At 41.2% G+C, this 13735-nt stretch overlaps 1 protein-coding gene across 1 annotated transcript in view; it reads right to left on the bottom strand.

The window, feature by feature from the left end:
- Window positions 1-3273: 3273 nt before the first annotated feature.
- Window positions 3274-13735, bottom strand: part of ror2 (receptor tyrosine kinase-like orphan receptor 2) — a 59351-nt gene continuing 48889 nt past the window's right edge. The window contains exons 7-9 of the mRNA XM_076757432.1: window positions 13172-13426; window positions 7825-8030; window positions 3274-5731 (exon numbers count right to left, since the gene is read on the bottom strand). Of these exons, the coding sequence (XP_076613547.1) occupies window positions 4274-5731; window positions 7825-8030; window positions 13172-13426 (1919 nt within the window). The 3' untranslated portion in view covers window positions 3274-4273. The remainder of the gene's footprint in view (window positions 5732-7824; window positions 8031-13171; window positions 13427-13735) is intronic.

Below are 13735 nucleotides of genomic sequence, written 5' to 3'. Positions count from 1 at the left end.
ATTTAATATTGGACTTAACCCTCTGAACTACATTTATAAAATGTTATTGTTCACTTCTTGATTAACAGACAAAAATGGCCTAACCCAGGTCCATTGTTTGTTGTCATTCTACATGGTGCCCAGAGAATGTTATTTGAAAATTCAACATGCAGGGTTTTCATTGAGTGCTTGTTTATCCCTATTTTCATATTGCAGATATGTCAAGGGTGCTCACACTTCACTACAGTAGAGTGCATTTCGGCCCTTTTGTCACATCCGTGTGGCTTTTGACCTTACAAGAGAGGTCACTTATGTGACATCTCTCAAGTTCCTCTTTGATCAAGCAAAAATGAAAGTTTGTATGCACATTGGTGTGCATGATACAGAAGGGTCCAACTGTTACATTACTATTAGCTGTACTGTCGGCCAGATTTAGCTTATTGTAGATATATTGGTGTTTGCCTAAAGGTGACAAGAAATGTAAGCCCAGATATGACAAAGATATGTTTGAAGTGATTTACAAACTATCCTCCATTACACAGTTAATCTAGCAGAAGTGAAATGACCACTTTATTCTTACATTGTAAAATGTCCCACTCACTACATATCTTGCCCACAATTATCTATAAAGTGCATTGCAATTTAAAGTATAAATGTAAGGAACCCTTATCAAAACTGTGTCATGCATTTAAGTCAAAAAACTGCTGGGGGACGGAGTTCAGCAAGGAAACAGCTCTGGGGAATAAGCTGTTCCTGTGCCTGCTGGTGGAGGAACAGAGGCTCATTAACCTCCTACCAGATGGCAGAGGGGCAAACAGTCAATGGTTAGGTTGGGAGCTGTCACTGCTGATGCTCTTGCCCTTCTTAGACACCTCTTGTGCTGGAGCTCTTCGATAACTGTGCACCAGTGATGTACTGTGCGGTTTTCACCACCAGTTGCGGGGCCTTCCGCTCGGAGGCCGTACAGCTGCCGTACAATACTGAGATGCAGTTCACCATACTGAGATGCAGTTCCACTATCAAGCTCCTCTCCTGTGGAACCATCTTCTAGCCTCGGTCTGGAGGGCAGAAAATCTCTCTTCCTGGACAAGCCCCTACTTATGTTGTTGCAGGTTTAAACTACAATGGGACTTCCCGTGATAGACTGAGCTCATCTCTCCTCCTCTCCCTCTCTATCTGTATGCATTCATGTTCCATCTAGAGGTTCTTAGATGATACAGCCATTGTTGGATGCGTATCACAGGGGAATGAACTGGAATAGGGAGGTCATAACCAACTTTGTAGACTGGTGTGGAGATCATGATTGATTTCTGAAGGAAAGTACCACATACTACACTGGTGAACATTCAGGGCTTAGACATTGAGAACGTGGGAGATTAAAAATACTTGGGTCTTCATCTTAACCACAAGCTGGACTTGAGAAACAACACAGATGCCCTGTACTGGAGGGGCCAAAGTCATCTGCACCTGCTAAGAAGAAGAAGAAGAAGAAGAAGAAAGAGGTCCTTTGGAGTATGTAGGTCACTGTTAAAAACATTTTTTGACTCTGTGGTGGCATCTTCAGTTTTCTATGCAGTTGTCTGCTGGGTTGTTGAAGCTCTGAGAGGGACAGAAAAAGACTGGTCAGGAGAGCTGGCTCTAACCTGGACAGCCCTCCAGACACCATCATGGAGGTGGGTGAGAGGAGGATGTTAGCCAGACTGACATCAATCATGGACAAATTCCAGCTCTCTCATACACACCCCATGGTCTTCCTCGGTGAATTAGAGATGTAGAACATCAGTTATTTGATTTTTTTTTTTTCCAACAGACATTGGATCATCCATCTCCATTACTGTACACCTGTAATCTGTACATCTACCTCACCCCTTAAATATCAACAGCTTCATCCAACACATCAATCAACTAACACATCAAGTTCAGGAGTGAACAGCAACAGGTGGGTACACTGCTGGACTTAGACACCTGTTTCTGTGAAGGCTGATGGGAGCAAAAGACCATTTACATCATCAAAGATCAATGGTGACTGGAGAGCACCCTCCTTAAACAGAGCATACCTCTTATCAGTGAGGAGGGGGACAGAGAGGGTGTAGCAGCAGGACCTGGGGTGGCACTCCAGGCCAATGTGTATGGCCATTCACTTCTGACATCAAAGACCATCCTTGAAAAGGGACAGAGGCCATGTGGCCAAAATTCTATACTTTGGTGAGGCAGTGTCATGGCTGTGTCCCAGTTTTTTCTCTAGTTTCCTTATATTTACCCTTCCCTGTGTCTTCTTCTCTCTGCCTATCACCTTTTTCCTCTCTGCCCTGCCTAAGTGATTGTTTGAGTGGAAACATGTGCTGAGGCCAGAGCAGACCATCACCAGCTGTAGCCCATCCTGTAATCAAGCCTCCTACAAAGACACAGCTCTGCCACTTTGACCTTACCTGATCCTAGTCTCATGCACAGGTTAAGTGCTGCTCTGCACCAGCCTTGTATTTTGCCCTTTGTCATTTGCTTCAGTCCTGTTTTCCATATCAGAATCAGAATCAGAAACAGCTTTATTGCCAAGTACGCTTTTACACATACGAGGAATGTGTTCTGGTGAAATTGGTGCATGACACATCTACTAAAATAAGAGCATAAAATATAACAATTTAAATATAACTATAGATATATTAGTTCCACCTGGAGACCCCTCAGGACCTGATTCTCGTCAACCACTGCAACATTTCGTCTACTCTGTTCCGGACCCTGTCTCTGCAATGATTCCCTGTCTCAGACCTGCTCTGGAGCTGCTGAGCTCATATTACCATCCCCTTTGCCCTCATAATTGAATACTTAAACTATCATGCCTGTGTTTCTACCAAATTGCATGTTGAAAGTGAAGCTTATTGGGAGCCAATCAAAACATTATCATTATTCTAAAGCCATGACAGTGCAATCAACATTTGCTGTATAATGATACATTACAGCAAAAACTTGTAATTTGGCAGTTTAATTAAAGGGAAATATATTCCCACAAATATATGAATTTGTTCATACAGCAGTTCTTCTAAGCTCCAGTGGAAAGGTACAGTATGTGATCAAAAAAAATATTATTTTAGTATCAGCAATAAATGTATTTCTTCAGTACAAAGTACTTATTTTGAACAACTGTAACTTGATTGTGCAGCATACCATACATTAAACTCTCTCCACATTAAATGACAGTTGATGGCAAATATAATCAAGTGATAGCACATATTTTCCTTCCAGAAAATACACCATTTTATTAATGATTTTATGTGAATATTACATGGTGGGCTAAAAACTGCTTAAACAAAGCAAACATATGGTAGAAAAGAGACCGTATTAAAACCAGGCTTAGCAATCTTCACCAATAATGAAAATAGTCTAAAAATGTTCAAACCAATCTGTACAACTTGATTGTACAAAGTTGATGTTAGTATCAACCTCGTGGAAAATAAGTCACATGGAATGAAGACTTGAAAAAACAAAAAATATTTTTTCTTAGTCTTTGTTTTCAAAATCTCAACCCTATCTCATTGATAATAATAATAATAATAATTAAAAAGCGACAGACTGTTTCTTTCAAAACTCACTACAACATTTTTATTCATCATACTATTGTTCTTTGATTGCAACTTTCACAAACCATAGAATGATACCCTCAAAAACAACATAAAATTGTCATTAAGAGATGCAAAATCTTGACAGGCAAAACACTTATCCAACACTACCACCTGGTTTCAGTTCTGGGTTCTGGTGGGAGTACTAGATTGTGGATTCCAATAAACACAAGTAGTATTTTAAGTAAGGAGGAAGATTGTGTGGGATCAGGCAACTTTTTACTAAACTAGCAATCCCACTGGTTGGTAGGTTACCTGTATAGAGGGGTTAGGGTATTGCAGGTTGGGAGGTGCGGGTGGGCCCGCATGGCCTCCCAGTGAATGGCACTGATGGCAAGTGAAAGGAAATGGCTTGAGGCTTCTATAAAGACAAGGCAATCTCTAAAGTACTTGTGGATAAGGGATAAGAAAATCTTTTTGTGTTGCACAGCAACAGCAAGAACATGAATTCTTCTGAATGGCGGCATTAAAAAAACAGTCTGAAGAGGATTGCAGGATTAATTTTGCTTAATCATTGACATAGGAGTTTAACACATAAGACACACAACATTCAAATGTGTCTGTACTAAAAAACATTCAGTCTGTTCTGCAAAAATGCTCACTTTATGCTGCTTTTAAATTTTGGGCAAGCACAGCTTACAGAATATTTCAGCTCCACTGTTCTTTAAATAGCGCCACACTTATGTGTCTGATAAGTGAATCACCAATTCATCGGTCTGTGGAGGGTCATTGTCACCTAGCAATTCTGTTTCAGGCACTGCCAAGTCCTTATTTTGGTCAAGGTTTTCCTGGGACATCCTGTCACCCAGGTTCTCATCTATGGTCTTGGAGTCCTCATTTAGTAAAGTTGCTCGCTCTGTGACAGAAGTGTTGGATGGGGCAGTGGTGACGTAGCCTGTAGATGTGGATCCACTGCCACTATGATGAGAACCATCTTTGGGAACCATCTGTGGTGGGTGTTGCATCTGCTGGTGGGGTATGGGCATGGGTATTTGCATAGGGTAAAAGTTCTGCAGATAAGGGTAAGGTGGCATGGGATGATATCCATTGACAGGGATGTACAGTTGTGGGGGCACCATTGGTCGATGGATTTGACCCTTCATTGGCATGAACTGGGGCTGATGGAATGGTGAACTCTTTTTAGGATTGGTGTAGCGCGATGTATTTGCTGTGCTCATGCTGATGCTGCTAACAGGGCTGGTGCTGAGAGAGCTGATCTGGGTAGTGTTGCTGGCGCCAGAAGTCTGAGCAGAGTTGTTATAGTTGGACAGACTCTCCCAGGTACGCAGACGTGTGTGGATGTCCTTGAAGTGAGGCCTTCTTACTGGAAATTCACTCCAACACTCCAGCATAAGTCTGTAAATCCAGGCTGGGCAATCATCTGGACAAGGAAGTAGCTGGTGGCTTTGCACCATCTCTATCACATCCTGATTAGAGTAACCACAATATGGCTGCAGACCAAAACTGAAAGTCTCCCACAGCAAGACACCAAAAGACCAGATGTCGGAGTCAGTGGAGAACTTGCCGTACATAATAGCTTCTGGGGACATCCAACGAATGGGGAAAGGGCTGGTGCCCATCAAATTGTAGTAATCAGCAGAATAGACATCTCTAAACAAGCCCAGATCCAGGATCTTGATGCTGAGTTTGTCAAAGACCAGAATGTTTCGGGCAGCAAGGTCTTTGTGGACTACTTGTTGGCTGGAAAGGTACTCCATACCAGCGGCAATTTGGGTGATAATGTGAAGGAAATCAGCTTGCTCCAGTGTGGACTTGACTGTCTTATCATCATCTAAGCTGCCGACATCTGAGTTGGGGGACCGCATCACCAGATACTCGTGCAGGTCACCAAAGCTGGTGTAGGTGAATAACATGCTCTTTGGATGCTCTTTGGTAACCACACCAAGCAAACAAACAATGTTTTGGTGTTGTAGGTGAAAACGGAGCATGGCTTCATGGCGAAATTCCTCACAGAGGGTTGCATCAACCTTGTCTTTTAATGTCTTGATGGCCACAACCTGGGTCTGCTCACCAGGTGCAGTGCCATACAGGTGACCCTTGTAAACCTTGCCGAATCGATCCTCACCAAGTTCCTCCATAAATCGTACTGCTGACATGTTAATCTCCCGCAACTTGGCCTGCAGCCAGAAAGCAGTAAATGTAAATAATGACATCAAAGTGTATGACCAACAATAAGACCTAAATAGTTTAGCACTGGAATGCAACAGTACTTAATTCAAGTTTGCAGAAGTCATGTTCTTTTTTATTGCTAGGTGTTCAGACCAAAACCAGCACTGCATTAAAAAAACAAACAAACCAAAGAATTGCATTGGTGTGCTACCTCAGGTGCAGATGAGCTGATGAAATATGATTCAGGGATTTAAGTTTAAGTAACAGGTCCATGAGTTGTTAAGGTTTACCAGACACCAAAAGACAGCACAGTGTTTTACAGACCTGTCAACCCCCCCATTTTCCACAGGATTCTCCCTCATTTTTTTCCCTCTCTCCCACTGTCCTCCTGTTTCAATATTTTCTTGTAAATCTCCCATATCTACGGAAGCCCTGAAAGGCAAGGTGGAAAAAAAAAATAAAACGGGCAATGTTTAAGTTTATCTCGTACGTACAAGATAACTCGCAATTATTATTTTTTTTCACCTTGCCTCTCAGGGCCACTGGCTCAGTTATTTTGGAGGAAAAAAAAATAATCTGAAACGAGAGGTTTAACCTTCTCAGTTACTTTAACTACAAATATCTGCTGTAAACCACAATGGGACTGAGAGATTTCTCCATAAAATATTTATATCACATAATTTTATATAGAATTATGAATGAAAGCTCCATGTGACAACACGTAGCTGTTCCGCCACTGACAGTATGCCACGTCATCCAGACTGACCTGCCATGTAAAAGTGAGCCGCAAGCGGCTCAAACATATTTGTAATCATTTTTATCAGGTGTTTGTCTTTTTCAATCGATGCTTTAAAGTAGTGGGCTAATGCACGTCATGTAGCCTACTGACTCTTGCGACAACAGATTTTAGATTCAGATCGTGGTCGATTTTTTTTTTTTTTTTTTGTTGTTTGTTTTTTTTACTGTGGTAACTAAGTGGCGTGCTCTGATTGAGTGGAGATGCAATCTATATCTATCTATCTATCTATCTATCTATCTATCTGAGAATGTCTTTTTATTTGCGTTATGTCGGTTTGTGTAATTTATGGTACCACTCACCCACTACTTTAAAGCATCGATTGAAAAAGACAAACACCTGATAAAAATGATTACAAATATGTTTGAGCCGCTTGCGGCTCACTTTTGCATGGCAGGTCAGTCTGGATGACGTGGCATACTGTCAGTGGCGGAACAGCTACGTGTTGTCACATGGAGCTTTCATTCATAATTCTATATAAAATTATGTGATATAAATATTTTATGGAGAAATCTCTGAGTCCCATTGTGGTTTACAGCAGATATTTGTAGTTAAAGTAACTGAGAAGGTAAAACCTTTTGTTTCAGATTTTTTTTTTCTTCCAAAATAGCTTGGCCAGTGCCCCTGAAAGGAAAAGTGAAAAAAAAAAATAATTGCGAGTTATCTCGTACGTACGAGATACTAACTCATACGTACTAGATACTATCTCGTACGTACGAGATAAACTTAAACATTGGCCGTTTTATTTTTTTTTTCCACCTTGCCTTTCAGGGCTTCCGTACATATCTTTAATGTTGCTAAACAGAAAAAAGGTTGGCTATAACATTGACAGGAGGCATAACTGCAGAGTCCTATGGTAACGCAGGTGGCAGTAGGTAGAACATTGGCTGTAATATCAAGTGACAAGAGATCATTAACAACAAGAAGATTGATCAAAAGGTACAATCAATAGGCACCCTGAATGTGTGCTTGTAGTAATGTACCAATTTGTTTGTTAATACTGTATGCATAACTAAAAGCAAGCAGAATAAACTTAAATTACAGAGGCCTTCAGTTGACACCTGCATTATTATGTCATCTTGTAGTGGGACCCAAGTTGTAATCTAGTTTTGAGCCTTTGGTGTTTCAAGTTATGCTTTCATGATGCAAATTCCTATTTTGCCAGTCTCCTTCGCCAGCGTTAAAATTTACAAGGGGGCTGCATTTTCTAGTGCAGGGCTAATGTCAGTCTGAACATGGCATCAGAAAGAATGTAAATGAAATACTCCAATATCAATGAGCTTCTGTACTGTGTGTGTGTATTACCTGGTATTTTTGTTGATTGAGGAGTGACAGCTCCATGTCCTGGCTTGGTGAGGTGCTGAGCTGGCAGCGAGGTGGTGTGTCAACTGATGCCTTTTGCTTATTGCGACACATGCAAACCAGAAAGAACAGGCAAGCAATGACCAATGGGATGGTAATTGCAGGTATTAGAATGAACAGGATCTCCTTCCTAGGGTTCTCTGGATGCTCTGGAGATACATAAATACAGAATAGAAATACAGAAGTAGCAAGTTAAGTTCTCTGAGTTGTAATGTTTCATTGTAATAGTATCATTTTTTAACACATTATCTGTGGTATCAACACACATACAATACTAATCCTCATTTAGTGTTCTACAATATGATTTGTTCTGCTTGACATTCAGATGAAAAGCTTTACATTATCTAATAGATACTGGATGTCACTCAACTGAGGTTTTAGTGGGACATCAGTCTGTCTTAACAGTCAACTGACAACAACATCACCATAGATAATCCACGCTAAAAGCCAAATCCATCCTCATAGTGCAAGAATAAAATTCTAATTAGTTACAGCTGATGTGGTCTTAGTAGAACAAATGTGTTCTGAAAAGCAAATCAAACAATTAACAGAAAAACTGCTGATGGCCTGTTGAGACTTAGAGACCTTAGAGCAAAAGGTGAAACAAAGAAAATCTATTTTCACACCACCTCAGAAAATAGTGGAAGTTTGTCATTGAAGATGTAGATAATAACTAATGATGCATTTGCACTCCTCAGTCATATCACATTATCAAAAGTCATAAAGTAAGGCTAAAGATAGTGAAGGTACAGATAATTAATTAAATTGTGCATTAGTATGGGCAACTGATAAAAAATTGTTAAAAACTAAATGGTTGGTTAATGGTGATCCTAAAACTAAAAATAAAAAAGAAGTGGTCAGTAGTTATAGTATTGCTGTGATGGCCCTGAAAACAGTGGACAGAAATCCCTATGTGTGGATGGATATGGATGCGAGCTCTACTACCAGTAAAGACAGATCAGATGACTAGAGACATTAAAGTTTAGACAAGGTAAGTTAATGTGCTTGTTGGCAGAGGCAAGCAATGAAATGTGACTAGATCATATGTTACGCGCTGTTATATCTGCATGCCACACTGTTAACCTGAGAATGAACTAAGGCGACTGTACATATACTGCACACTACAGATCATCATCTTAAGCCCACTCCTGGTTCTCCAGATCCTGAGCACTGAATATTTTTGATCTCAAAAACCTAAATTTCTAACTGAACTAGGCCAACATTGTACCTCACATGGCACCTGCATATTTTTGCTTCCTCTTGTAGCAGAACTGCCCTCCAACTGACCCTTCTCCCTTGCAGTTCCAGCTGCAAGGAGTTAGTTATCATTTTGTCTGTTTACAGAAAGGCGCTAATGCAAGGAGACGTGATGTCTGGCCTGAAGCCCCCCCCCCCCCCCCCCCCCCCCCATTCCTTCAGGAGGACGGGAAACGAGAGGCAATCAACTACAAAGGATTTCCTATCAGTTAAACTGTTCTCATGGAGATGTTATTATTATTATTTTTTTTTTACAGCTCCACACCAGATGCAGGCATTAAAAATGTCAGGATGGACAAGTAACACGTCCTTGGAGAGACCCCACGAATCAGATAACATTGACAAGTTGTAAATTAGACATTCCTGTAGCAAACTGTTTTCTGTGTCTGTGTGCTTTCTTTTCTATCACATCAGGATGATTTAACTTTGGATGCTCCTACAGCACTAAACTCATAATTTGTATGGTATCAATTTTTTTTCCTGTGTTTCTAGCTTGTAAAATGACAAAACTATGATCTTGGCTCTCATAATCTTTTTTTTTTTAATTTTTTTTATCCGGTTTCTACCATGGAACCATACTGCCATTTCGAGACTAGAAGCGGTTAGGTTTCAGATACATGACATGAGACAGTTATAATAAGTAGCGCTTAATTCACCAAATATAATCTGCCTTTCCTTGTTTCTTTGTTCTATTCGTTAGTTATGCTATTAGTTATCATATATGTTATATGACCAGCAGAACAGAGGAGGGTCCCTCAGCTGTGGAAAACATCCCGCATCATCCCAGTCCCCAAGAGACCAAAGCTTGAGGAGCTGAATGACTTCAGGCCAGTCGCCCTGACATCACACGTGATGACGACCATGGAGCAGCTGCTGCTACACCACCTGAGGCCACAGGTGCGCCATGCCCTCGACCCTCTGCAGTTTGCTTACCAGGAGAAGGTGGGAGTGGAGGACGCCATTGTCTACTTGCTACACTAATCCCTCTCTCACCTGGACAGGAGCAGCGGTGTGGTGAGGACTACATTTTTGGACTTCTCCAGCGCCTTCAACACCATCCAGCCTCTGCTCCTCAGAGATAAACTTACAGAGATGGGAGTAGGCTCACACCTGGTGGTCTGGATTACAGACTATCTGACAGGCAGACCTCAGTATGTGAGACTGGGGGACTGCAGGTCTGACACCGTGGCTTGCAGCACAGGAGCACCGCAGGGGACTGTGCTCTCTCCAGTCCTGTTCACTCTGTACACATCAGACTTCCAATACAACTCAGAGTCCTGCCATGTGCAAAAGTTCGCAGACGACACTGCTATCGTGGGCTGTATCAGGACTGGACAGGAGAAGGAGTACAGGACACTGATCCAGCACTTTGTCACATGGTGCGACTCCAACCACCTGCACCTCAGCACCACCAAGACAAGGGAGATGGTGGTGGACTTCAGGAGGCCCTGGCCTCATCCGGAGCCTGTGACCATCAAAGGGGACTGTGTGGAGTTTATACAAACCTACAACTACCTGGGAGTGCAGCTGGATGATAAAATGGACTGGACTGCCAACACATTAATGTCAACATTCCTCAATGTTCTGAATGGAATCTGTACAACACTCTGTTCAACATGCACCTTAAGCTGCATTCTGTTTGCACTGGACATTTAAACTCTAGACATCTCATTTAAACTCATGTAAACACTGGACATTTAAACTTGCATTCTGTTGCACTGGACACTTAAACTCGCATTCTGTTGCACTGGACACTTTAACTTTTAATTCTGTTTGCACTGGACATTTCTACTTTTAATTCCGTTTGCACTGGACATTTAAACTCTGGACATTTCATTTAAACTCATGTAAACACTTTTTACTTTTAACTTTTAATTCTTTGCTTGCTGTGCTTTTAGATTATTTATTGCATGCCTTGTACTTACAATTTGTGGAATATGCTACAACTTGTAAATTTCCTTTGGGGATGAATAAAGTATCTATCTATCTATCTATCTATCTATCTATCTGCTATGAGTATTGAAGAATGTTGCCATCATTCATCAAAAGGTGTCTGGCGCATGTCGAGAACGATGTTGAAATGTCATTGAAAAATTGATCATTTAAAAAATATGTGATTTACCATAGTAAGGAGCAGATGAGTCCATCACACGTAATCATTAATTAATGTTTTCTCTCTATAACATGAAATCACAGCGTTCCCCTGTAAATCATTCTACATGCATGAAGGTCTGTTTGTCACAAGACACGCCCCAGACGCAGAAATTATATGCCTGCATATACTTTAGTTTACACAGTTTGTATGTTGTTAAAGCTGCAGTAGGTAAGATCGAGAAGAGAGCAGACTTAGCCTGAAAATTTGAACCGACACAAGTTCCACGTCACTCCCCCTCCCTCTCCGCTGCACTCATGCCCTGCCTCCAAGCCCCTCCTCCCTGCGGCGTCTGCGCGGCTGCCATGACAACCAGTACCGTTATCCTTAGCATCGGAAACAAGCTAACTCTGACCAGCCGCTACGTCACAGCGGCTCGCAGCATGCGTGAGTAGTGATTGACAGATGTCAGACACTCCCTCAGATGCTCCTCTGGCTCTGATTGGTTGTTTTGTGTTGGGTGTGGTGGAGTCTTGCAAATCGCAGTAGGAGCAGAGGGTGGACCAATGTGAGGGTGAACCGACCAATGGAGTCGTTTTTTTTTTTTTTCCCACAGATTACATGTTTCATGTACCGCTGTCTGGGCATGGGGACAGTTTTAGCAAATACGACAAAAAATTACTTTTATACAAATTACCTACTACAGCTTTAACTGTGTGGCTGAATCAAAAACCTCCTGCTGCCAACCAGTGGATCAAAGTACTTTGGCAGACTAAAGGAGGGCCTTGAAAGACAAAAGCACCCTCTTTAAAGAACTGAAGGATAAGGCGTCAGTCTCTGCACCAAGAAAAGGGGAAAAGTTTCTGAATTCTAGCAGTTGACTTTGTGTTGACCTTAAAAATGTCCCAGGATAATTTTGGTGATCTAATCATGACAAAAGATGATATCTAAAGTCTCTTTCAAACATTCATTCAGTGACAAGGATGGAATAAATTTCCTTAATTGTCCCAGTAAAGTCAGCAGTCAACTCTGCTGGCTTGTGTGTGCCCACAGTGGTAATGTGATACTTTTGTTCATACAATAACTTAAAATAACTATACATTATATTTTGCACACACACACACACACACACACACACACACACACACACACACACACACACACACACACATGTACACCCAGTGCAGGTGAAGCAGCCTCTAATATAACCTACGGGCTGTCAACTACGGTGCCCACGTGACCCAAACTCTGCGTATCACCATGGCAACAAGACAAAACGAATTGAACACAGAATAATCAATTAACAAAGCAATATATGGCTCCTACACTGACCTTTTATCTTTTGGATATAGAATACCATCACTTCATTCAAATCAGTGGCAGGTTGCACATTTAAAATGTAGCTAGTTACTGTAATGTGCCACCAACCAACCAACACAGTGAAATCAATTAAAATACAGTTTCAAATTGTTGTGGTTTGTCATACAAACTTTGTCCTTCAATCTTTTTTGGAGATGGAATCCATAACATGTTGAGGGCTGCGCTATAATGATGGATTATCACCTCTTGGTGCAAAATGGTATTACACTACAGTACAGGCTTGGGGCTAGCTGATAGCATGATAACTTCAACAGATATCTCTGCAACACAATACATAGAAATCTTTGACATAACGTCAGGAGTGGTCCTTCTTCACATTCTGTTGACAATGTTAGTTCATTTTTTAAACGTTTTAAACTAAAATTCTAGACATATCTTAGACATTGCATTAACAGCCAAGAATCTTGACTATTTTTCATATACATACTGTATACTTAATGTCCTTTTCCATTGCTTAGCTTTGTTGTTTTAGCTTTGTCACAAGATTTGTTATCTTAAAATAACCTGAAAATATGAATAATGCAAGTGAGTATCAGCAGTTATGATATTTATTGTACTTACTACAAGGTTGGATGTCACACAGATCCACCCTGACCTGAGGGTCCAGGGTGAAGCACCAGGGAGCCTGCATCTGGCCTCCTGGGTTACGGCAGAAGTTGTGACTTCCCCAGAGTTCAGGGTATTCCTGGGACAGGTGGTGACTGTGAGGGTACTGAGAGCTCCAAGGCTGACAGTGATGACCAGATTTAGTGATGCTGACTGTACCCCTGTAGTCAGCGCCACTTCCATTGTAGCAGCTGTGGTCTGAGGGGGAATCTGTGGAGCAGACAGTGACTCATTATGGATATTCCTACACACTAAGAAAGGTGACTTACATTTTGTGGGTTTACAATATTATTCTATATTTAGAACATGTCTGCAGATAGCATTGACATACTGTAACGTTATAGCCCTGTGGTGTGCAACTTGATAAAACAGGGTCACAAATTTTAACAGGACGGTTGTTCTGATATTATTCATATTGTGTTGCCTTTTTTCTGTATGTTACCTAATGCATTACTTACTAATTTGGATGGAATACTTCAACATTTGGGGAAATGTGCTTACTTTCATTATTTTTTTTTA

This window comes from Chaetodon auriga, chromosome 19, assembly GCF_051107435.1.
Source record: "Chaetodon auriga isolate fChaAug3 chromosome 19, fChaAug3.hap1, whole genome shotgun sequence".
Classification (NCBI taxonomy): domain Eukaryota; kingdom Metazoa; phylum Chordata; class Actinopteri; order Chaetodontiformes; family Chaetodontidae; genus Chaetodon; species Chaetodon auriga.
This window is presented reverse-complemented; position numbering and strand designations above follow the sequence as displayed.